The sequence below is a fragment of the Coccinella septempunctata genome, chromosome 2 (assembly GCF_907165205.1).
Source record: "Coccinella septempunctata chromosome 2, icCocSept1.1, whole genome shotgun sequence".
In the NCBI taxonomy this organism is placed as follows: domain Eukaryota; kingdom Metazoa; phylum Arthropoda; class Insecta; order Coleoptera; family Coccinellidae; genus Coccinella; species Coccinella septempunctata.
This window is the reverse complement of record NC_058190.1, coordinates 44,302,341-44,328,316: the sequence shown is the minus strand read 5'-3', so window position 1 is coordinate 44,328,316 and position 25,976 is coordinate 44,302,341. Positions and strand designations below refer to the sequence as shown.

At 35.3% G+C, this 25,976-nt stretch overlaps 1 protein-coding gene across 3 annotated transcripts in view; it reads left to right on the top strand.

Annotated features, from left to right (window-relative positions):
- The first annotated feature begins 947 nt into the window (after window positions 1-947).
- LOC123307994 (ion transport peptide-like) overlaps window positions 948-25,976 on the top strand; it is a 29,805-nt gene continuing 4,776 nt past the window's right edge. The window contains exons 1-2 of one of the 3 annotated variants that reach the window (XM_044890511.1): window positions 948-1,174; window positions 22,556-22,825. In XM_044890511.1, coding sequence (XP_044746446.1) covers window positions 22,572-22,825 — 254 coding nt within the window. In that variant the 5' untranslated portion in view covers window positions 948-1,174; window positions 22,556-22,571. The remainder of the gene's footprint in view (window positions 1,175-22,555; window positions 22,826-25,976) is intronic. The other 2 variants (XR_006537030.1, XM_044890510.1) reach the window with 2 other exon arrangements.

The window sequence follows — 25,976 nt, the reverse complement described above, 5'->3', positions numbered from 1 at the left end:
GAATCGGTAGAATTTATTTTTCTCGAATAAATTTTCCTGCATATTTTCGATAATTTTTTCAATAGAATCTTTGAATGATGCTATCATATCGTTGGTCCACTTTTCAATGTTGCTCAATGGATCAGTCACAAAATCCAGTGTCCCTCCATACTCGAATACATTTGTATATCAAATGTTTGAAAACCGTGAAAAATCTTCATTTCCATTTGAAAAACCTTCAACAAATGGAGCTAAAAATAATGCGAAACTTTGGTGGTATATTTAAGGGATGAGAAAGATGAATATGTGGCAAATATCAGAATTGAACTCATTTTCGATTTGTAGTCATTCATGAAATAAGCCACTTTTTCATATTCATTTGTGAAAATGATGCTGGATGCAATGCATCAAGACGTGTTGAAATAAATTGGCAATGATGTAAGAATATACCTAATTGATTTCATACAATTTCGAACTTCCAACGTATCTTGTTTTCCAAAATAATGGGCATCCACTAGTTCAACGACCCATTATCCTATACTTTCATTCAGGTACGAAAAAAACCCCAATAGTTCGAATCAAATAGTAAAAAAAGTCGTATATCGTAACTGGGAAAATCCCAAAAGCGTCACCTTAAACCGAAGACTTTACGACCATCAAACCAAACTATCAAGACTGGCGATGATAGGTCAAGGATTGAAATTCATAAATATTAAATTTTTCGTGTCGAAACCGAACGACAGAACTCGGACCGGAAAGTTGCAAAACGCGTCAGCGATTTTTTCGCTCCGGGAAAACTCCGCAGTGTTTTCCACCCTCTCCTCCGGAGTTTCCCAACTGGTACTTCCGAATTTCCGTGGATGACTGTTTGACCATATCCAATGGATCAAAATTATATAATCCTGATAGCAATTAATTAAGTGTTGAACGTGGAGGGGGGCTGCGTAACTGTATGTAGTTATATACAGCCACGCTGCCGAGTTTTGAAAGCATTTCAGCCTCATTGGTAAGACAGTTGTACGCGTCCGTTGTTCTCATCTCTCTGCGCTATCTGAGTAGTTTGTAACACTAGTACCGAAACAGTTCAGACTTTCCTCGTTTGTTCCATCAGTGACCTATTGCGGTTTTTTGATCGAGTGTCCATTTGGCTTATTTTCTCCTCAGCGAGTCTTCAATTCCATCAGACCACCTACAAGTGAGTATTACACTTTCAAATCTTCTCCTTCGATGCCACATTTAATGCTAGGATCTAGAGTGAATACATAAACGTTTACACGAACTGAGAAACAGTGTATGAAGGAGGAAACCTAAGAGCAAAATTAAATTTTTCCACCAATCCAGATAACTCAGGAGATCTCTCCATAGCGTTGTTTACAAATTGTTGCCATTTCTGGCCACATTTCAATTCGATGTTTGGAAAAACTTAATTGTAACTGCAATAACAATTAATCATTATTGATAAGCCATATCTTCGGAAGTATTAAATGTCAAAATACATATGAATTCACACCAATTCAATTGAGGAAGAATCTCCTCATTTGCCTCAAATATTTATATTTAACGATGAAAATTTTGCTCGAAAGGGTGGATATGCAAAAAATTGAGATATAACAAAGTTACATCTTTTGACCTAGTGTTACCAGAGGCGAAATTCATCGACCTGAACCTTTTTGTTTCAAAATATTTATTGAGATAGTACGAACTTCGCTACAGAATTTTTCTGTTGTTGTAGAAATTTATGCAATTAATTTTCTCGGGTAGATTAGAAGAATTAATCATTGAGAATGATAATCCATTAAACAAAAATACATGACTATTTTTCGAGCTTTCAGCATATCCTTCAGTTCTATCCTGGCAATAATAAACAGATTCGACTCGTATGACGATTTTATCACAACTAGAAAAAAATATTGTTCAGATATATTTGAAAAATCCCTAGTAGCTTTCAACAGGTCCACCATGAATCCTTAAAATTTTCTGATGCAATCGGGCAATATCTTCTGTCATTACTGGATTCTTCCAAAACCAACTGAATTTGAACAAAATTTTATTCAATGTATTGTTGAGGGATTTCTTTGAAACCCTATGGTTAAAATTGCAGGAAAAAATTCAATCAAAAAACAATAAATGCAACTGATTAGTTGATCAGAATCATGAAATCCAAGGGAAAAACTAATGGTCTTAATTGAAATGAACATAAACTGTTTGGTCCATAATTTTTTTCTGAATAGATTCGCGTTTCAAGCTTAGGTGAAATTTCCCTCGATAATCATAATACTGTGGTTGAATAAGAATAGCTGCCCCTGGCAGTCGCATAAAAGACAATAGACCTATAAACCCAAGAGGAATATCCACGAAGTAAGAGAAAAATTTCCACTTTCTCTTTCCGTCGCGAGTTGAATCCAGAGAAAATGAAAATATCGTAAACGCTATAACAACTGCAGAAATAAATGTTCTGATGGCAAGTTTCCAGAATGGGTTACTTTAGCACTTCGAAGTGAGAGTATGTCCACAATCGACTTACGCTCAGCTCAATATCAGCAGTTCCTATCGAAAAGGTGGAAAAGTTTATTTTGATTGAAAAAATGTGTTTAGTCTATGTTGAAAGTGCGCACAAAAGATCGGCGAATTTTTAGCGGAAACAGTCCGTGATTTTTCCACTGTATACAGGGTCATTCACATGCAGGGTCTGGAATCTGTCTGGATAACGAGCGTTTATCATTCGATAACTGAGATTTATTACTGGGTGCTCATCAGAGGATCTACATATCACCTACTAGTCGAGATTTTGATTTTCATAACTAGAGAACGGTACCTAGATTAATAATAGGAACAAAATTCCAAAAAATTTTTTTATTATTTTCATAATTTACCTCTCATCATATATACAAAGTGAGTAGAAACCAACGGGAAAAATTCATTTCTTCCTCAGTTATTATTTACGTGAATTTTCATCTATAATTGTCTTGCACCCTCTACGTAAGGTGGAGAAATGGATAGATCATTGGTTAAGGAGGCTTTGGTCATTGATGAGGTTTCCACTAATTCTTTTCAATTGGAGGGATCAAATAATTAAACCTACTGAATTCAAATTTTCACTTTTTTATATATTTCGGGGTCAATGACTTTAGATGTTTTGAATATTGTTGAAAACATACTTTTTTCGTGGGGTAGCAATTGATGATGAAACTTATTGTTATATAAATGAATAAACATATAAATTAATATGTTCTTTCATAATTACTGAAAAAGGCGTGTTTTCTATAACACTATAACGAAAACCTCAATCACTCCAGAAATGTATGCCATTTATCTCTAAATGCATAAAAATAGAAAAATTCGCATATAAAAAGAGCATAAACCGTCGGTTTTTACAATCAGAATCTAGAGAAACTGTTATCAAATGACATTCAATGTCAGTTGTCGGAGGAGAAATATTTTTTTCCTGCTTGATTCTAATGGTATCGCATCAGAAATAATAAGTCAGGATGCATAAGGAAAAAAGGAAATTCAGGATAAAGAGGATTTTTACTTCCTTTCCTTCTCGAAAAGAATTTTCGTAAAAATCTGCACCTTGAATATTTATTCTCTTGAATTTTTCATCGCACCTAAATCTGTAAGCATACGCTCTTTTGAATAATCTTGCAAAAATTTTGTGATAAATGAAATTGGGAAAAACAAATCTACACTCCTGTGTGATAAGGTGCTTGATTATTTCTGCAGTCCTTCAAGACAAAATTCTAGAAAAATCCTCAGAGTAGTTTCCAGAAATTCATTGTTTATATCGAATTAAAACAGCGCTGAATTAATGGTAACATTCAATAAACCAAGAGGTAAAAATACAGGGTTATTTCAAAGTTCGATTCTTCTCTACCCAGCAATCAAAATATTTACAATAACGTCAGTCCTACCTAATCTTTAAACAATTATTTCCGAAAATAATTTCCACCACCAGTCGCTCCAAGATTTATCACCAACAATGAAAAAAAAAATCACGCTCTGCTGACGTCATAGAAATATACCTGATGATGCATAGCGGCGAGCGTATAGTCCAAAGAACGCTGCTAAATAATGTGCGGAGTTCATTGATTCTTTGATTAAGGTCTTACAAGTTTTTTAGGGTCAAAGCAGGACTGGGTACCAATTATAAGGCGAAATATTGGTTACCTACCTGCTTCTCGAAACATTTTTTTTTATTGATTTTCATGGAAAAATTGATTTATATAGCTTCGAAGTGATTAAGCTGTTGATAGATCGTTGCGAACTTTTCATCATACGGTAATAAATTCTCAACCATTAATTTTATACACGTGGTAGAAACAAAAATTTGTTCGTAAATTCCAACGATAAATGAACTTTCTCTCGCTGTTTCTTGGCATGAAGTATATTTTCTTCTAGATCTGATATATCAGAATGAAAATTCATTTGATAGGTAGTTCTTCGATCGAATATAGAGCTTATCAGAAGAAGCAGGGGATCTTTTTGCTGGAAAAATGTATTCTGGTGGTGCTCATACGTTTGAATCTAGCATCATTGTACATTTGCACGGTAATTACAATAATCCTTTTTTGGAATAAAAAAATTATTTGATTCGTTTTTGAAATATTGGATTTTGAAATTGAAATTTCTAGTATTTTAACAAAAGAAGCCAAATATGCATAAGAAGTGTCAATTAATAAAGGATTACAACCAATAAATACTGTACTAAACTGCAAAACTGCAAAAACTTTATATAGTGAATAAAATATAATGATGAACAAAATAAGAAACTCTTATTGACAGATATTCAGCAGAAAAGCAATAAACTAAACTATTTTAGGAATTTAGGTACCTGATCAATCAAGAGGTACATATTAAATTTAGTTGTTTCGAGAATGGATAGAGATATTTCCAAAAATTTCTTCTGCTATGAAGAGAAAAGCTGTTTTGATTGTGATCTTTGGGGTTAATGTCTAAGTATGTGAAATTATATTATATTGCTTAAAGAAGTCCCTCCAAAATTGATTTGCGAGTTTTTTTCAATCTGAAAATCCTCCCTTTTTTTCAATGTTGCAAACAGTTGTGTCCAACAAAATTTTAACAAAAATAGGTGTACTAAATATTCATATTTACTCATTTTTAGAAAACTTGAAGTGTATAGAGCGCCTGTTCACTAGTATGTTTTTCAAAATGTAACAAAACTAGCAGTATAACAAATTAACAAAAGCATTGAACAGATCCGGTATTCTTACCTGTCACTGGCACAAACACTGAAAAAACTATTATTTTTTGGCCTGATATTTGTGAACAACATAAAAATTGAGACATATGGATATCTTCAGGCGTACCTACCTGCAATTTCATGATTTCGCTTTCAGAAGAGCTTGCATCAGCCGACAAAAAAAGAGAACAGCTACCTATCCCCATCCTTCACTGCACTCAGCCTTCAATCATCTTGATTACAGTTATCATCTCCATTGATTATTTATATGACGCAAGAATCGTGTAGTAAACTGGTAGATATAATAAATTTGTGCTATAATGGTGAATTGTGTTGGAAAAAAGGGGTTGATTAAAAAATGTTGGAGTAGCACATCATTCGAATATTATGTGTAATAATACAAGCGCAGATTTACCTATTTGAAAACATTCAGTAGGTATTTCTGTTGAACATTTGGTATCAAAATGTGATACATTTGATATTTGAACATATTTCACGGCAAAACATCGGCATAAATGAAAATAATTTGGATGAATCATATCATAGATACAATATCAAAAGTAAGATGTCAAGGATGACAAGGGAAACAAGCAGGCCCTTCTAACACCCTTCACATTCAAGCCATTCCATAGTCCCCATTACAAAAGGTATTTTCTTGAAATTGTTTTAAAATGTTCATGTAATATACTGTAATAACTTCAACGTCATGAAAAACTCAAAAGATGCATATTGGTAACTTTATGCTCCAAAACATTCGTCATTTCAAATAATGAACTATGTATGTGCCATAATGTGGGTTCTAGCAAGTAGCATCACTCGACTACATTAAAAGATTTTATTTGAAAGCCCTTCTGCAGAGTGCGTAAACGGTTTATTCACATCGTACAGTAACAATGGTTTATTATGGACATAACGTTCACGTTATACTTTCTTCATTCAAATAGAGTCCTTGGAAATGAGAATTATCACATTGTTTCAGTCAGTTGAAAAGCTGAATGTCTGTCCTTATTAGTGGTTGAAGCGTGAAGCTTTCAGTTGTTCCAAAGGAAATGAGCTGAGTTGAATAGACTACGAATTTGCTGAAATGATCGACAGAAAAATTACGTAAGTTCCGTCGGTATTTCATCTCTAGTTAGACAAAGAGATCTACTGGTGATTATTTCCATTTCTTTCCCTATGAATAGAATTTCGCAATTTTCAAACAAATTTCATGTGGTCAAAATGTTCAATTCAGAAGAAGCTTTTCCTCGATAACTCTGAAGGTTTTTCTCCCTCTTTTTACGTAGAATGGACTGAAATAATAAAAAACATAAGTTGTAATTTAAAAATTTTGAGTTTTAATGAATTTCATTTGTCCAAGTTGATGATCTGCTCATGAACAACCTGTACATTTTCGGTTCAAACAGCAAATAGTGCTTGCTAAGATACCACATAATGACAGAATTGAAAATGGTTAAGATTTTTTCGTTAGAAACCTCCCCTAACAAAAATATTCAGAAAAGTGTGACCTGTGATCCCAATAAGTCATGAATCGTTGAGTTTTTACCCAAGGTATGGCATACTGTTGAATTTTCCATTGAATCAGCTATCTACAATTTCAAAGATGTGCCATTTTAAATAAGAGTAGTAGGCAATTTCCGATATAACCTGAAGCTGTGTAGATTTGAAAATATTTCAGGGAGAAAGTTCACCCCAACATGTAAATTTTCATCACGAAATTGTGATTAGTTCAATATAAACGTTTCATATGCCATCCAACGTGGGACACCCTGTATTTAGTATTAATTTTACCAGTCTGGCATCAAGTAGATCCGGTACAAAATCTAGCAAACACGTTTTTAGTGAAAAATTACTGTAAAATGTAATCGAGTTATCTTCAGTAGTTTATGCGAAAAAAATTTCAGATCGGACTGTAATACTTTTCGTGTACGATTCCTAATCGGACGAATCAAAATCCGAATAACCGTTCTTGAACCCACAATTCGAATTCCCTTTCGAAAGTGGACATTTCAATCGTTAGGAATACATAATAAAGCAGGAATTATTTTGATAGGGCGAATCGAGCTGTGAATCAAGACGTTGGCCACGTTTCAGACGTATAATTTCAGATGACAGGTTGTTACTGCAGATCCGTTTGGCACCGTTAGCAGACTTCCGTCCTCTAATAAAGTGTGGCAAAAATAAATCGCCAAAGGCAAATCATTGGGTGGTAGTTATAAAAAAAAAAGTTGGTCTTATTTATCGGTCTATTTGATTCCACCAGATGTTGTGTATTCCAGCGCCAAGACCGTTCCGATCGCATATACAGGGAGATATTTATTGGTCTAGTCCAGATAAACGCGTCGATGATGGATGAAGGACCTGTCGACACTAGACTTGATTGAAATTTGCAATTTTTTAAAAATCTGGTAAACACTGTTTACCAGAAAGTCAAATTTCTTTATTTTTTCATTATTCAACTTTCGAGTTAGGTTGTATCTAGCAGAAAAATCATAGAAGATTCAAACGTGATACATACTCTCAAAGAGCAACCTTTCTGGTGATAAATCTCGACATTTTATCCACCCCAGCTCAACCGTTCGGTCTTGAGGAATTTTTAACTGTCCCCATCTTTTTGGGAATTTTTCGAAGGTCAACATGCGAGTAGTTTTTCTCCTAGAAAAATTATCGTAGATCTAAATGTGATACATATTCTGAAAGAGCAACTCTTCTAGTCATAAATCTGAGAACTTAATTCATTTCGGCGCAGCCGTTCGGTCTTGAGGAATTTTCAACTGACCCCATCTTTTCGGGAATTTTTCTTCCAGGAAAATTATCGTAGATCTAAATGTAATACATATTTTGAAAGAGCAACTCTTCTAGCTATAAATCTGAGAACTTCATCCATTTCGTTACCACCGTTCGGTCTTGATGAATTTTCAAGTGAAATTCGCAATTTCTTAGATGAAAATCTAAACGAAGGGAGATAGGCTTTCGAAATTGCTCGCAATAGATTCAGCGTGTTCGAAAACCTATATTTTCATACCAACGTTTCGAATATCTGGCCCTGTTCAGGAGAAAATAATTTTTTTTGTTTTTCCACTTTTCATTTTCGATTTGAATTCGATGAGCTCTCTGGAGTGCAATTCTCGATTGAATAATAAACTGTTTGGTATTCTAGAATCTTCAAAACAAATTCTATGCACTTCATATCCTAAGACAGTACTAGAACACGCTGATTTTTAGACAGAGTAGCAAATAGGTCATTTTAGGGGGATCTAACCTCTGGCTCATTTTTGACCCAAAAAATTGAGAATTTCGAAATCGACTTTTTGTGCCTTGAAGCTTAACTCTATGTTGTTTTTTCATGCCTATCAAATATTCATCTGGAGCTCCCTGTATAGTTCCAGTTACATGGCACAAAGCAATAATTTCCATTGTAATAGTTTCCTTGTGAAAGTCCTGCGTACTATCTCCACCACTTTGAATAAAATTTTTTTGTTATATCTAGTGAATCAAAAATAATAAAAATACTGATTTTTGAGGTCTTGATGAAGAGACTCTGATTCCCAGAGTGTATATTTATACGTAGATTGATTTCCATAAGGATGCCTCTGATAACTTTGAAAAATAGCATTTCCTTCGTTTCATCTTATCCTAGTGTCGAATAAAGGAAGCTCAAATCGCCGGATATTGGAAATGAAATGAAATATCTAACAACGATAGTAAGCACTCCCTGAATTGAGTATGTCAGGAAAATGATAATTGAAGAAATGCATTTTGCGGTTGCGAATTTATAATTAATTTCCTCCATCGATTGAACTTATCAACTGGTATCGTTCGACCTAATCATTGTCAGAAGCGGACAAAGGTGGCGAGATGATTTCACGGTTTCCCAAATCTCCAGATTCCGTCATGAAAGATTAAGGATGACGGCAAAACTTCCTGTCGTTTCGTATTCGAAATAATGGTCGCATTCAGCGGACGAAACAGTTGCGCAACTGTTACCAAACGCTAGCGTAAACGTTCGGTGACATATGCGCTACATTCTCAACACGTTCTGGATCGGACGCCACTTTTGGGAGCGGATTTGATTTGTGCTAGGTAGCGGTAGCGGAAAGGAGCGAAAGTTGGACTTGAACTGAGTAGGTAGTTGTTATTTAGTGTGGAAGATGCACGAGCTTGAGTTTGTTGAGGAAAATGAAATGAAAATTGATGGAAGGTAATAAAGAAGGATGTTAAATAAGTTATAGGAAATATACTAGAGCAACAAAGTAATTCGTCAGAATTCTAGGTTATGTTTTTCACAAAAAAAAACTGACTTAACCAGCACAAGGTTAACGAAACTTAAAAAATCCGTTTGTTTACGTCTTTCCTACAGACTTCTCAACTAATCAGCTGATAGTGACAGCTCGTTGGACTGCCTTATCCTATCTCGGCTTGCCAGCGAACGTTCAACATGTTCCCGACCGCTACCGCTACCGATGGGTAGCAGAAGCGTTTTGCGCTCCGTCCGCTGAATGCGACCAATGTTCTGCGAATTCATCTTAAAATACGCTCGAAGTGCTCAGCTGGCACCAGATCTCGAATCTAATTAATTTTGGTTTTATGCTTCGATCATTAGGAGCGTTTTGCTGATCTAACAACTCGCGGAAAAGCAAGATCTATTTTTCTGTATGAATCATAGATGTAAGTATATAGATACACGAATTCAAGTTCGTTTTTTGGGGGTAGTAGGTTCTATCAAAGAAAACTCATCCACGTTCAATTTTTTGTCAATCGGTAATCATGAACCTATTTCTGAGTTTTCCAGAACTTAGTTCTGATGATATATTTATTTCTGTCTCATCCCGTAGAGCAGTGTGCGGACAACTTTCTCAGGAGTTCACACGCAGGCAGACATCATATAGCTTTCACGCGAATTCTTCCTCGATGCTTTATTTGGTTTGAATCGTTTTGCTCGCGATCAGGTGATTTTTGATTGTGAAATTTCCACACTGATTGCAGACCGAGTGCAATTCTTTGTTGAGTTACGAAATTTGAAAGCGTTTCTGAAAAGTGGAGTAAGTCAAGCGAATTCATTATACGGGGTCTTCCAAAAGTTGATAACTATCTCTGTTTGATATTGGGGAGAATTGGTAGAATTTTTACACCGTGAAAACTGTATGTTATTTAATTGTCTGAATTTTAGTGATTCCAAATAACTTGCAGCAGAGCATTGCATAGAAATCATCCAGAACTTGATATACGAGGATGTATTGATATCTAGTTAGCCTAGACCAGTTCTATGAATACAAAAAATATTGCGTTACCATAGCAACGAACAATAACTCATTAGAAGTGTCAGTGTGAAGTTTGAGGTCGAAAAAGTAAACCAGAGTTACTCAATAAATTAAAAGAAAGAAGATGTCCACCGAAATTGTGAAAATCGAAATATTGAAGTATCGAGCCATCATCAAGTACCTGTATTTAAAAGGGTTAAGAGTTAAGCAGATTTACGAAGATATGCTTAATACCCTTGGTGATCAATGTCCTTCCTATGCGACCGTGAAAAATTGGACGAGCTTCAAAAGAGCTAAATTTTCCATTGAAGAAGATGACTGATTAGGAAGGCCAGTTTCTATGTCAGTCCCCGAAAATATCGATGCAGTTCATGACATGATTTTATCGAACCGTCGAATTGGGCTAAAACGGATATCTGAAGCACTGAATATTTCATACGAACGCGTTCATCATATAGTTCACGTCAATTTGGACATGAGAAAAATTGCTGCAAAATGGATCCCCAAATGTTTGAATGTTGACCAAAAGCGTGCAAGGGTAGAAGCACCGCGTTCGATCTGTGCTCGATTTGAAAACGATCTAGACTTCTTAAACCGAATTGTTACTACGGATGAGACTTAGGTACATTTCTACGATCCAGAAACAAAGCAACAATCGATGGAATGGCGACACTCTGGTTCTCCAAGACCTAAGAAGTTTCGTGTCCAAAAATCTGTTGGAAAAGTTCTTGCTTCAGTTTTTTGGGATTGATATAGAGTAATCATGATTGATTTTTTTGGATAAGGGTAGAACAATAACCGGAGATTACTATTCGACATTACTGACCACTCTACGGAAAAAAATTTAAGAGAAATGACGCGGAAAGCTATCCAAAGGTGTTTTGTTTTTGCAGGACAACGCTCCTGCTCACAAATCTCATGTTGCCATGCAAAAAACTCGTGATTTAGGGTTTGAACTAGAACACCCCCCTTATTCACCAGATTTGTCTCCATCCGAATAGCATCCTTTCTCCAACTGAAAAAAAGTTTAAAAGGTCGTAAATTTTCTTCCAACGAGGAAGTAATAAAAGCTGTGGAGGTCTGGTTTGCAGAGCAAGAAGAAACATTTTTTTTGAAAGGTCTAGAGACGTTGCAGGTTAGCTGTAATAAATATATCCAATTAAGAGTTCATCCGCTTGTCCACGACGTATGTACAGAAATACTGAAAATTTGATTCAAGTGCAAAAAGTAAAGTTTCTTTGGAAGATCCACTTGAACACCGAATATGCGGTATTCAGAATATTGAGTTGGAGAATCCGACCAAGTGAATGATATGTTTTGCCATCAGGTAGCATACTTTCATAAAAACCGCGCGATCGATCATAATTGAGGCGATTCGACTATAATTTAAGAACATTAAAACGAAGAAGAAGAAGACATAAAACGCATCATTAGATAGATTGGGTCCGATTGATATTTTCCGAACTTCCTCACGTAGACATTGTATCATCCGCAAATTATAAGGTTATTTCGCGGGCCCAAATGTGAATGTTGAGCCGGTCCAAATTGCCAACAGGTGTCCCGAGACTGTATATTTCGGCAGAATCCAAACCTATAAATAACTATTTCACGACCGACATAATTCTCGTCGTAAAAAGCCGTTCTCGTAAATGCCACTTCATTAACAACTGAATTGGTGAAACAGAGAGACGTAGACGATCAAAATGAATATTTTATTTGGTATCGGACGAACAACAGCGAAAGCTACAATGCGGAGTTTGCGTTTTGGTTGCTACGACTCCCCTTGTCACCAGCTTGAAATTTGGTAGGTACCTATACTCTTGAATATTAGGCTGTTGTACTGTTGTACTCGTTCAAATATTTTAACAGTAGATTCTTGAGATCAAAAGAGACACATTTTTCCTTTAGCATTTTTTCCTATTCGGCCCTGATAAAACGATATAGCCATTTTAAGTGTTCAGAATGAGCTGTGCCACCCCTGGACAAACAAAATTACCTTCTGAATAACTAGCAAAATCTGTAACACTACACATCTGTGAATATTTCAAACAGAGTTGCATTCAGCCAAAGTACCAAACTTTTCAAATTTCACAGATGCTTTTTAATTTTTGGACATCAAATTACTCGAAAACGGCGCATTACACTAGAAAATATGAAGAATACTTTTATTTTATAAAACGTTCAAATATTCATAAGATAACGTCCAAATTAGTTTCAAGAGTTGGGCTTTTTGGATTTTTGGTATTTTTATGGTAGGAAATGGTCATAATGGGAAAACTGGGAGACGTGGTTGATATTTCCATTCGAAAAAGTTTCAACGAATAAATGAAAAACTATATTCCGAAATTCATTTCATTCGATAAAACCGTTCGTGAGATAGAACTGAAAATAACATTTTTTTATAGTTTTTCCACAGTCTGTATGTTTTAAACCGAGCCGATTCGGAAAAAATGGTAAAAGAAAAGAAGAAAAAAGTGTTTCTTTTGACCTCTAGAATCTAATGTTGAAATATCTGTACGAGTTAAAGACTGTCCCTGTTAGGATGTAAATGAATGGAGAATATTTGAGGGGATTCCTTGTCAAACATAACCCAATTTTCTGGTTTCTAAAAAAAAGCTTGCTTCTCAATCTGCAATCTAAAAAATTTTATATGAAACTATGAAAGACTCACACTATTTTTTGACAAGGACTAACTCTTCCCTAAAGGTTTAACTCTTCTAAAAATTAATCATAAATTACGAAAATCACGATGCTGTATTCGAGGAGAGTTTTGTTTTGCCCTCCCCTAGCCCAACGGCTGGCGACGCCCTTGATTATCTGGAAAACAGTAGAACAATCACGTGGAATTGGAACGTCAATCTATATCTATCCAATATTCCTAATTATGATGAAGTAACTAAGTTCAACATGTTTCATATTCTCAAAAATTATCAAAAGATGATCTACATAAGTTTCGGATCTGGTTCAAGATGTCAACGATCAATTTCCAACCCTAAAAACCAGTATTTCGAGCAGTTTACCATATCTGTCTCAACTATGATTAGGTTTTCTCCAACTCTGACAATTAATATGTCAATTAACCAATCGTCTGCGACCAAACGACCTCCCGGCATATGCCCTTGGCACCCAACGTTTCTGCAACGATCCAGCGTATCCTTCGGAACAGTTAAACCAACAATTTTCAGCCGTTTGCGAATTGGTTAGTATCGCCAAGCTTTCGATTAGACCGACAGAGTGTTAATTGTTATGACGCATGTTGAAAATAATCGTAATTATGAATTATTATCATCATCATAGGTTTGAGGAATGCCACGGCAGTCCTGTTTGTAATTGATCGTTCGGATTGAATAGAACATGTGATGCCAGTGAACAAGTGTTCCAAATCAAGGCCACTTGTATCAGACTGCTTGGCGCTGCTAGAGCTAACCATGCCTCGCGATGTTTGTGCAGCGAGACGGTTTTACCAACGCAAAGTTCGCTTTCTTCCAGTTGGTACTTCTACGGGCGGATCCGATGGAAGAAAGAGTTCATCGAGTTGCTCATTGGGAAAAAAGTTTAGTTTTATTTCAGAAATTCATTTTACAACACAAATAAATGGTCGGAAAAGTCACGATCATCGATGTTTTTCCAAGAAATAAACGAGATTTTCCTTAACAATTTTCTATCCCAGTCCCACTAGTTGAATACTCGAAGATAATACTATTTTGCAGTTCATTGAACTCTATCACATTCTGAATCGAATCGTAGTAGAACATCACCGACAGCAACTGATAAATGACAGTTGTCATCAGTTGTCACAAATTAGACCTGTATATAGGAAGACTTGTCTAGGACAGCCTGTCAGAACAGTAAAAAAGAAACGATCATTGTACATACTCGAGCGTGTCAAATTAAGATATAGGCATGTGATTAATTACATGTTGAAAAATATACATTCTCTCAATCCAACAATTTAAGCGTGACGAAAATGTGTGAGGGCGTCAAACTTGCAAAAAAAACGTCAAGTAGGTATACATTCTCGGGCGCGGCAGCTTTTTTCTTATTTTGAAGCCAATAATTCAAGAATAACGGAAAAAATATAATCTGACAGTTTCAGCAAGCCGAAACAATAAAAATTCGCCATAAAACTCGCAAAAATAAGTTTTTTGAATTATCTCCTCTTCTGGGCTTCAAATCGTTTTCGCATTCATCATAAAAGTTGTAGAGCATAACATTTCCTACAAATTTCGTCCGAAGCAAGTTTTTCTACGTTCAACCGTTTTTGAGATATACGGCGATGATTGTACATTAGACTGGGATTCTACATTGACATTGCCCTTTCGCATGTATGTCAAAGCTCATCGCCCTCTAGCTCTAAAACGGTTAATATGTAATAATAATATAATGTAAAATTGCTTCAGACAAAAGTTGTATAGAATTTTATTATTTACAACTTTCATAACGATTACAAAAACGATTAAAAGTACAGGAAGGGAGATATTAAGAAAAAAGCATGGTTATCATCTTCAAACTGTCAGATTAACAAAACCTCCCCTGATTAGTGTCAGATCAATGGGTCAAAACGTCTGCAACACCGAGATTAATCATCTATATGAAAATCTGACACGCTCGAGTAAGTACAAGTAACGATTTTTTTTTGCATTTTGAAAAGATCAGTGTGACCTTCCGTACGGCCACACAAACTGTCAGATTAACATGAATTTATTATCAGAGATACGTAGGCCATATACAGTATCTTAACCTGACACGCTTTAGTATCTGACGGTTTTTTTCGCATCTTTGAAAACCTGTAGACGCTTTTCCCAGCGCTGAAAGTGCAAACATCGAAGAACCTTTTTTTCTTCGTACCATCTTATCTTCAAAATCCACTAGGTCTCCACCACGCTCAAGTAAATCCCGATTCAGCATCGTGGGCTCCTCAACTATCAGTTATTTCGGATTCACGTTAATTAAGGGGGAAAATCATCTATGATCACAAAATTTCAAATTGTAAAAGTCGATATTTTCAATAACAGTCACTTCCGCACTTTCAGATCACCAGTAAAAGATGAAAAATATTCTCAGAAAATGGATAAGGATTTATAAATCCACTCGAAATCACAAAAACATGATCCTAACCAACACTTGTGTGCCCCCCAAAGGTTTTTTCGAAGGACATGACTCTGTCATTTACCTGAAATTGATAGTTTTCAAGTTATTCATATTCCATCACTGTCTTAAGGTAAATTAAATCAAATCGTCCTCAATATTATGACATTTAAGACGAATGGTTGTAGCAAAAGATGGTGGGAAAAGAATCTTCATTCTGAGAAGGCCATCTCGACGAACGCCCATCGTTGAAATTGCTCCTTTTCTCGTGAATATTCAAGAGACACCCAATACTCTCTGGGAACACCAAGAAGTGAGGCTGCTGGAAGAAGACCCCACGCAGTGTTGCTGGTATCGGCAAGTCGCGATCTAATCGAAAAAGAATAAAAATATATCTGCAGACTCTTATTTCCCCGGCATCGTTGATGCAGTTAAATTGGTATAGTAGGCTATTATAGTCGAGTTAATTTGATACGAAACCAGTTGGCCATGGAAATCTGGTTTGATTTCAACCATTTCCAACAAATCATAATGTCATTTGTAAGATCAAATTATTCATGATCGACGAACCCGTTCGATGGTGGTGGCATACGTAGATAGCTGTTTTCAGTGATATACTGACCTCTGATTGCGGATTCATATTGATTTTGACGTTTCCTCTTTCCTGGGTGGCTGTAAGGTTGACCAGATCTGGTCTACGTCGATTTGTTTCACTTATGCGGTGGACGCCACGCGAATTTCCTCTTTATACAGTTTGTATTTGAAGGTGAAACTTTTTATTTTTCAACAGAAGGTAGCACTGGCCAAAATGAAGCGTTTCACCAAGAATCACCTATACAAAACTTTCAAAATGACAAGGTTGAAAAAAAAATTGAAAATGATTACTGAAGTAGATCCAAATACGACCCTAGACCGTTTGTTAGCTAAATTATCGCAAAGCAGTGGGAAAAAACTTATTTCCTGATTCGACCATGTGGTTTCGTTTAGGATATTGGCTCGTTCGATATTTTCGTGGTAATGAAAATGGAAACTTAGGATTGCCGAATTGTTATCATGATTTTCTAGTAACTTGCACGATTTTATAAAATGGCTCATTTAGATACCAACTGACAGAAGAGACTTAGGACACAAGTTTAAAAAATAGAATACTTACTACTCTCACCAATAAAATTCGTCTAAATTATTCACGAAATTTTTCACAATGAGCATCACAATCTTCTTGTTCGAGCATTCTAACAATCGTCGCAAAAATGGGATGAAATGGGGAAACATCATAGCACTTTTCCAACATAACTAACATAAACGATTTCAAGAAACTGCCTCGATTTTCTACATTTTTTTTCACTATAAATTGCATGATACAACAATCATGATTCTCTCAAAAGTGACCTGATGCATCTAATCCAATGAACTTGCTACTGAACCATTCATTGTCCTGCCATATGTTTATGATTTGTTTCGTTTTTGCTATGTCGGAGCCACCTTCCACAGTCCCGTACTTGAAATTCAATGAAATTTTGTCGAACTTCTAGGGGTTGTATCTCAGCTATCTTGGATATTTTATGAAAACAATTTTTGGTTAAACGACTTTTTTTGATGAGCTCTACTTTCTGTCAGAAAAAAAGTCTCACCTTTGAAAACACCCTGTAGATTTGATTCAAGATTTCGATGGAAATTCTAGTTTGAATTATTTGGTAGATTGAGAAAATGCTTGAAAGTGACTATTTGAGTAATGATCATAACGTTGGCAAAACTCAACAGCGTAGTTCTAATTGAAATATCAGAAAATAACAATTGAATCCCTGAAAATCGTCTTTTTCATAGGTTATTTTCTGATAGCATATACAGGGTGTATTTATAGGTGAAGGTTTCCTTTGAAAGAAGGTAGAACTGGTCAAAATAAAACGTTTCACCAGAAATCACCCATGCAAAACTTTTAATGAACTGTATCTTGGTAAAGATATGTTTCGTTATTTATTATCTCATATCCATTGCATTATTTTTGGAAAACCAGAATTCACAGAAAGATTTAATATTTACACAATATTTTGAGAAATATTTTCAAATTTGATGGAAGAAACGAACTCTGGCTTAGTTTCACAAAATGATTTGTCAGAACGTTTTCAAAATTGTCATAAGGGCATATTGAAACGTTTTCAGCAACTGATATTCAGTTGCCATTATTAACGAAGGACATTTTTTGATGAATTCACAAATCCTCTATTCATAAATGGACCAAATTCAAATCACCAAATGTTTTTCACTGCAAAACGTTTCCCCTGTGATATCCCAGTTTCGTTTTTTTCAATTTCGATACCTTGTAAATAATGAGCCCACAAAGGTTAATCCTTCTTCGCAGTAATAAAAAGATTGAAGATACTGGGAAATTTCCCAATATCGTGAAAACCAATAATTCAAGGAGAGAGAACAAAATCTAACCAGCGAGATGGCGGTCAAAGCTATTCTGAAGTGCTATTTATAAATGCACTTGCCTTGATTTGCACCATTCAAAATTTGAACGTACTTCTCACGGGTTTCAATGTGATAGGTCAGTTATTGCGTTTGCCTTGGAGGCTTGTAACTGGAGATGCCAATTGTTCTAGTTTTAGAGAATGAATGGGAGTTTATTGTCTAGATTTCTTACATCTGATCGGTACAATTCGAACTATTCTGATAGAAATTCAATGGGACACGAAGAAAACTGAAACTACTCCAGCAATTTTTTCATAGTTTACTGTAAAAATATGATTCTTATCTCGCACGTCTAGCAAGCAGAATTTTCTGCATCCTTTCTGATTGAGGATGAGATTGGGACATTTCGAAGTTTGCATTTTTTCATCCCGGCAAATACCTCCCCTTCACAATCAGATAAGGCTGTCTCATTATAAGTAATATTTTCCGTTTTACCATCAGATTCTCTTTTTTCAGAGATCTGGCCGTATTTCTACTTTCTCCGCTCTCTACAATTCGAATAGATTGGCAGCATGATTCCGTTATTCTAGTCTAGAACAGCGACATCGATAGTATAAGTGATGTACTTTTAAAAAGGTCAATAAATTTATACGACACATACGTACCAGCGGAGCTAATTGCTAAGTAGACAATAAATATGAGCTATTCGATTTGTGGCAATTATCATCCGCAAGATCGCGCTCGCTGGACCAGTGTAATCAATGCGATAACTAGCTCTGGCTATAGTGAATAGATTAATGTGCAAATATCAACTTTTAGGTGTTCTTGGAAATAGACATCCCAATTAAGGATGGGATGGTCAAAATTCGGTTCATCGAAAACTGTAATTTAAATTGGCATCATCTTGACCTTAATTTCCTTTTTCATGAGTCATTCATTCCTTCAACCATATATACTGTGCGGTTTTCAGTTGTTGTGGTTACTGATAGAAATTTACAATATATTTGACAACAGCAAATCACCAGTTATTATCAGAGGCACTTATGTTTTCATTAAATCGTAGATTGACGAAATCGACTCTATAGCCACACTATAGGAGGTGGCCTCATGTCATTTTTTTGGAGGTCGACGAAAAAGTATTAAACGATATTCGATTTTTTTTTGATAAATTCAGAAAAGTAAATTGGGAGAAAATCAAAATACATAAATATGTTGCATTTAAAAAGTATTTTTCTACTCATTTATATTTTCAATTAATTGATCTTTTAGTATAATACGCATTCTTGTAAGCTACTAGTGGTTGACTTCATATTAACGTAATCTACAGGGTGTTCACTCAACTTGTCTTTGACTGGAAACATCAAATATTCACAATTTCTTGTTTTCTTTGATGAAATTGAAAGGGCAAGAGATACTTCGTTAAAATTTCGATGTTTTGAAATAACTAGTATGTATTATCTTCAACTACTAATGTATTCGGATAAGGAATCACCAAAGTACTACATTTTTGCTCATAATATCATAGCAAGTATAAATGGAGGTGTAGGTAGGTCTTTTGAACTTCTAGTTTTTTGATCTCACATATTATGAGCATACATATGTGATGATGAACACAACATATTTCTTAGAGGGGAATTTTTCTCGAAACTAGGGCAACCCATAACTTAACATCGCCGAAGAAAACGTAAACGTAGTATTGTTTTTATTTTAAATTTAGATCCCGACAATCGGTGGTTGACCAGAAAAACGTGATTATGACATACTGAGATCGATTGAGCAATCTATTCCTACTTTATCGTTTGTGTTTCAAAAATTGTGGATTCGTGGAGCTCAAACGATCGCTGGCAATTGCCACCGATAACCTTTAGGAAGTCCGATAAAGAAATATTTAATTCAAACCAATTTGTAGTCGGAATAAAACAAAAACATTCAGATCACACTATCAATTACGACATGGTGGTCTGAATATAGCTCCACGATAGAATCGTAGTAAACCGAAAAAAATTTCATTGTGATAAATTGAAATTGGCGTCATTCCACTGTATTTGAGAATCCGGAATTTGGACCAGAGTTTAGGAATGTCAATATTTGTGAGTAATGCTGGATATTTTATTTTGACCGGTTCCGGTTTTGAAAATCTGTAAACAGAGAAGATGATTTGTGCTTCTACGAGTAAGTCATTGTCTCTGTCTATGTAGTAATTTTTGAACTTACTTGATAATAATTATTTTTCTAAAATGGGAATTGTGGATTTTTAGATTATTGTTCTGATTTCTTCACAATTGGTTTAGTTACCAGTTTTTTTCAATAATTCTTATCAAAACTGTATTCTCTGTATTTTTTTCTCAAAAAAGAGCATAAACCTAAATTCATCACCTCATAAGTGGTAATTTCACGGACAAAAAACATTTTGAGTAACTTATAATAAATATGATCTTGTTCGTTCACCTTTTGGGCAAATCCTTAAACAGACAAGCATCAATTGAATTGCATTGAAGTGTTTTAACCGACTGTATAGAAAACTAAGCAGTAGATAGCGTTAGCGAGCGTACTTTTTCTGCAAGTTCCTGCAGTATCTCTATTCCACTTCTGTTTTTGGATCATACTTTCGTATAGAAAAATAAAATAATCCAAACACTCCTTTCGACGAGCGCTAAAAATAGCTCGGACCAGTTTTTAATGATCAACACGGGGCAATTTTCTCGTCCGCAAAAATAATGTTCAAGAGCGTGTAACAGGTGTGCCTCATGAGAGAACGAAGGTAGAAATTGAGCACGAAGTAGAAGATATATACTTGGCAGAGATAACGCCGATGATAAAGCTTTTACGACGACAGTGGAAATGGAAGTTGTACGTTTTTATCCGGATTGTAATTGATCGAAAATCCTCGAATTGGAATAAACTCTTGAATCACTTCATCCTGTACATGTTTTCGTTTTTATCGCATTTCTGCATTGAATTTAAACAGGTAGTTGTAACTTACCATTGTGAATTGAGGAAAAAAGAAATTGAATGTCGTTGTAAACCAGTTTTTTTCAGACTTCCATAATATTCATTAGTTTTTCGGTATGTAGCAATAAATTTTTTTTTGATACAGCAAAATAAGATGCAAGAATATTATACAATTGTTAACTTTTGTCTTGAATAATTGAACAAATTTCAATCAAGCAACAAGAAGTTTTCGCAACGAACACTATTGAATAAGAAAGTTTTCAAGAATTATTTCAGTTTATGATCAAATCTTTTTGCATCTCTCTTTGCCTCAGCACACCTAAGAAACTAGGAGGGTCGATTGAAAACAAATTGAATTCATCGAACCGACAAGGGAAGCCGATTATTGTTTATTAAATAATAATAAAACCCAATCATAATAGAACTGTTGGACGCCATAGTCGGCCATAGTCATGCTCAACTTCATTTAAGATCAAGGCCTAAATGATAAGAATTGCGTCGCATACCTACCGTGAAAATTAATCCATATTGACGTGATCGACTCATTTCCTATATCGAGATGTGCGAGAAAATGAATTTTTATGGATAATTTTCCTGTATCAAATTCCTATTCGATTCAGCCAATTCCCATAAATTACAGCCAATTCGTAAAGAACAATAATAGAACATTGAGACGTCAATGCAAGTCATTTTCTATAATTATTGAAGGGATCTATTTATAGATACATTTTAATAAAAATCAAGGCTGTTCTTACTCACAATAACTGCCGTGATTTAATTTTTTTTACCAAGGAACCTGTTCAGTTTCAGGTGGAATGTAATTTCCATAAAATTAGTTTCGCAACTTTTTCTCTTATCAAATTAAATGAGTTCCTTCTCAAACATTCAGAAATCCCTTGAATTATTCCATAATTTCTTGTTACAGTGACGCAAACGTAGAACAAATCGAGAAGGGAAAGTATGGACAACAATTATAATTTTTCCTCCTTTTAAGTTCATTGAAACAAAAAGCTAAGCGATTTATGAAAGGTATCATTAGTTGACATGATAGAAAGCGCACAATAAATCTTAACGATATCAGCAGATTCTTCCACATTATCCATTCCCAATGTATTTAATTGACTGTGGGTATTATAAGCTGGACAAAAAATGAGGAAATAAACTTCGTACTTCCTATTTCATAAGGCTGGATGTGGCCTTTAAAGCGTACAATTCTCCATAGGATTTCTCATGAATTATGCAGGACATAGATCACATCAATCAAAATGAAACTGAAAGTAACCCAGTTTTCAAGGACTTGAATCCATAATTGTATCATTATTGAAGTATGGATTTTAAATTGCATCTCAGACTCGGAGAACTTTACTGAGATTCGCTCGAAAACGGTGAGATTACCAAGAAATTATTCACCAAGATAAATATTGTGAAGTATTCTTCTTCTCAGATTATTGAAAATTTCAATAGACACGTAATATAGGATGTTTTAGAAATTATTTTGTGAGTTGGTGCAAAATGGCGAATGCGCTGGGTTATGTATTTTATTGAAATAGCGATTTTCCTTTAGAATTTCAACTTTGATTCAAAGAATTAATTTCTTGAAAATCTTTTATCTACTCAGCTTAGACCCACAGATGCGGGAATCGACTATGAAAAACTCAAGCAGCTCTTCCTTGTTTCAGATGAATTACCTCTCATCAAAGGTTTCAACCACTCTGTTGTGGGTGTGCATGGCCTTAGTTCTCTTCCTGAGCGGCTCTTTCGGCAGTCCGGCCAATAGGTCTTCGGATCTGCTATCTCACCACTTAGCCAAGAGATCCTTCTTCGACATTCAATGCAAAGGAGTTTATGACAAGAGCATATTCGCAAGATTAGATCGCATATGCGAAGACTGCTACAATCTCTTCAGAGAGCCCCAAGTACATTCCCTATGCAGGTGAGCAATGAACCGATTTGAGTTGAGTTTTGGTTGTTATACTACCCTGATTAATCTTCTTATGGCAGAAACGAAAGTTTTTAAAATAGTACGTAAAATCTAAGATTTTATCCAGACAATCATCGCATTCTACTCAAAAGTTATCGAAAGTAAGAGTATTCTTTTTATTGTAGTTTTGGAAGATGCGTTTGCATTTAAATATGTATCAGAATCTTGTATACATGCAGTCTTATTCCTTTAAATAGATATCCAACGAAATAATACTAAAAAAGCAGAATTTCTACAGTTCTTTCGCAAAATTTGTTGGTAGAAATGTTAGACACTGCAAGGTCGCTTTGAGGATGGCCAATAAATCCGAAACCAAGTTTTGCACTTTCATTCGATGCTTCCTGGTATTTCTATCGATATAGGAACACCAGAATTGGGTAAATCCATTGCTTTCGATCCATTGGACATGTTTTTATCGTTATTCTTAAAATAACGATCATATGCGAGAATGATCCTATTGATAATTTCAACATGCACCGTTGATAAACAAAGAAATTAGATTTTCAAATTGACGCAATGCGTGATTTCTTCATGATGATAGTACAAGAATAATATTCAAGCAAAACTAAGTTTGCAATGTGAACGCAAACATTGAGTAATGACGTTATTGACGTTCCATTTCAAATAGTGAATTAATTCGCAGAATTCAAGATATTTACGGTCGCTCTTCGAATTCTGGTGAAGCATTCAAGACAGTATTGGCATTCTAGAGTACTGAACTAATTAGTTTTCTTTATGAAGATTCATCAGGCATTGAGGTATTGTGTTTCCACAAATGGAAAAACAACTGACAATAAACGAAGAATCTCGTCATGACAAAAAATATATAAATTTACAAATAGCCAAGCTTTTCTCATCTCAGAACTACCACCGGTCATTGAACATTGAATATTTTCGAAACCGACGAGCTGCAAATGTTACGCTTTGAAAAGATAAACACACCAATCGTATCGCAGAACCTTGAACTTAAATGTTGATGGTTAGAAATATATCGCCGAAACTCTGAAAACTGAGACAGTTTCTGAGGTTACCGACACCCATTCATCGAAATATAGGTCATTATTTTATTTTCGTAAGGTCAACTTTAATGAGCAATCCTGAGTTGAAATTGAAATCTCTCTCACAGAAACTATCGAAAATTACTCGAACATATATTTGTATATTGAGGAATTGGAATAGTTGGGTTTCGTGCCAAAATGCAAGAATTTTTTGGGATCAACCTAAAAATTACTTTGGGACGCACCAAAGTCTAGTCTGTCGATGTAAGAAATATTACTAGATTTTGTTTCTTGATGTGGTTGAGAATGAGAAACACACTATTTCTAGTTAAAAAACTTTATTTTTTACTCTGTAGGCGATCGATTTCGGTTTTCAAAAACCATCATCAGGCCAGCTGAAAATCAACAATATTTCAGCTTTCAGCTGGCCTGATGATGGTTTTTGAAAACCGAAATCGATCGCCTACAGAGTAAAAAATAAAGTTTTTTAACTAGAAATAGTGTGTTTCTCATTCTCAACCACATTAATTATTGACACACTGATGGAAGAATTCATTCACAAAATTTGTTTCTTGACTTCAAATTAAAGATTATCATTGAACGCCATGAAGGTAGTCCGATCATATAGAGTAACACTTGTAATATTTTCAGTGAAAGAGAATTTTCAGGAAAATTATGATTGGAGGAAAGTCATTTGGAAGGTATTTTATCTCTTTAAACGAATATGCTGAAACTTTTCAATTATTCGTAAAAAAATGTTAGAATGTCGGAAGAATCAATTGGAATTAAAAAGTAGTCGAAAAATTTCTTGAAAACATTTTCGTTTTTATCGAGTCAAATCTTTTCGATGAAGTCTGGTTCATACCTTTACATAAACTAAAAATTATGTGTCATTAATTTCGAGCGCAACTCAGTCTCATTTGTTATTAGAGGCAATTAAAGGAAATGGACATTTCATGATTTAACTACAGCTGTTTAAGAAAACTCTGTACGCGCACCTACTGGCAATTTTATGCCAAGTACTCGAGCAACTAATATTACATCAGATCACCTCATGTCATAATTACGGTACAAAGTGTTCACGTTGCATGTCGTGCTCAGCCATGAATACTAGAAGAGTCTTACCTACGTCAAAGTGACCTTCGCGAAAAATAAAAAACAACGGCAATTATCAACCGCGACGATAGGTTTTTTGACGTTTTTATGTCGTTTCCAGAATATTCCGATAATCGTGAATTGGTTTTATTGCAAGACCTCGAGAACGCTTCTGAAAGAATATTTCGGGTGTTTTTGAAGATCTCAGTCCGTAGAGAGAAGAGCAATATGAACGTACCGTAAGGTTAACTCCAAGAAATAGGCAAGAATAACAAGGTTTCTCAGGAGAAGGAAAAACCGAAAGAGAAACACTCTGGGGCAATCTTCAAAGGCTTGATCATCCCAATACGTTATTCTGAACACTATGAACTCCGATACGCGTGCTGTCTTCAGGTTCTCGGCAAACACAAGAAAAACGGTACATCATTGATGAACAAAATTAAGAGAAGGGAACCTTAGTGGGAGCCCTGAGTAACTCCCGTGGGGTAACATAATCCCAACCACGGTAAGGCACAGAGAAGGAGAGTTCTCGCGAAAAAACTCTCTAGCCAATTCAACAGGGCCAACAGGGGACTGTCGAACGATCCTATTTTACGTAACTTCATGGGCAGTATGCTATAATTGACCCTGTAGAAGGCCTTGCAGAAGTCAATATGTATCGCATCATCATTATGCCTATATTAAACTACACATGAGTGAAGTGACTGTAATTTCACTCGTTTCAGATGGAGCGGCTCTCGAATAAAATTGGCTCGAAAGTAAAACAGTCTTGTTCTGTGATCTCAGGCGTCAGAATTTCAAAACGCCGAGGGATGCGATACATATAGTTGGGGAGCCCAAGAAGGAAATTCGGTATTTACTCGAGCGTGTCAGATTAATACAAGGGGAGAAACCTTAGACCCTGTAGAGTACCTCTACCAAAAATTAGACCTGTATAAAGGGGGAGTTGTCTAGGACACCCTGTCAGAATAGTAAAAAAAAAAAACGATCATTATACATACTCGAGCGTG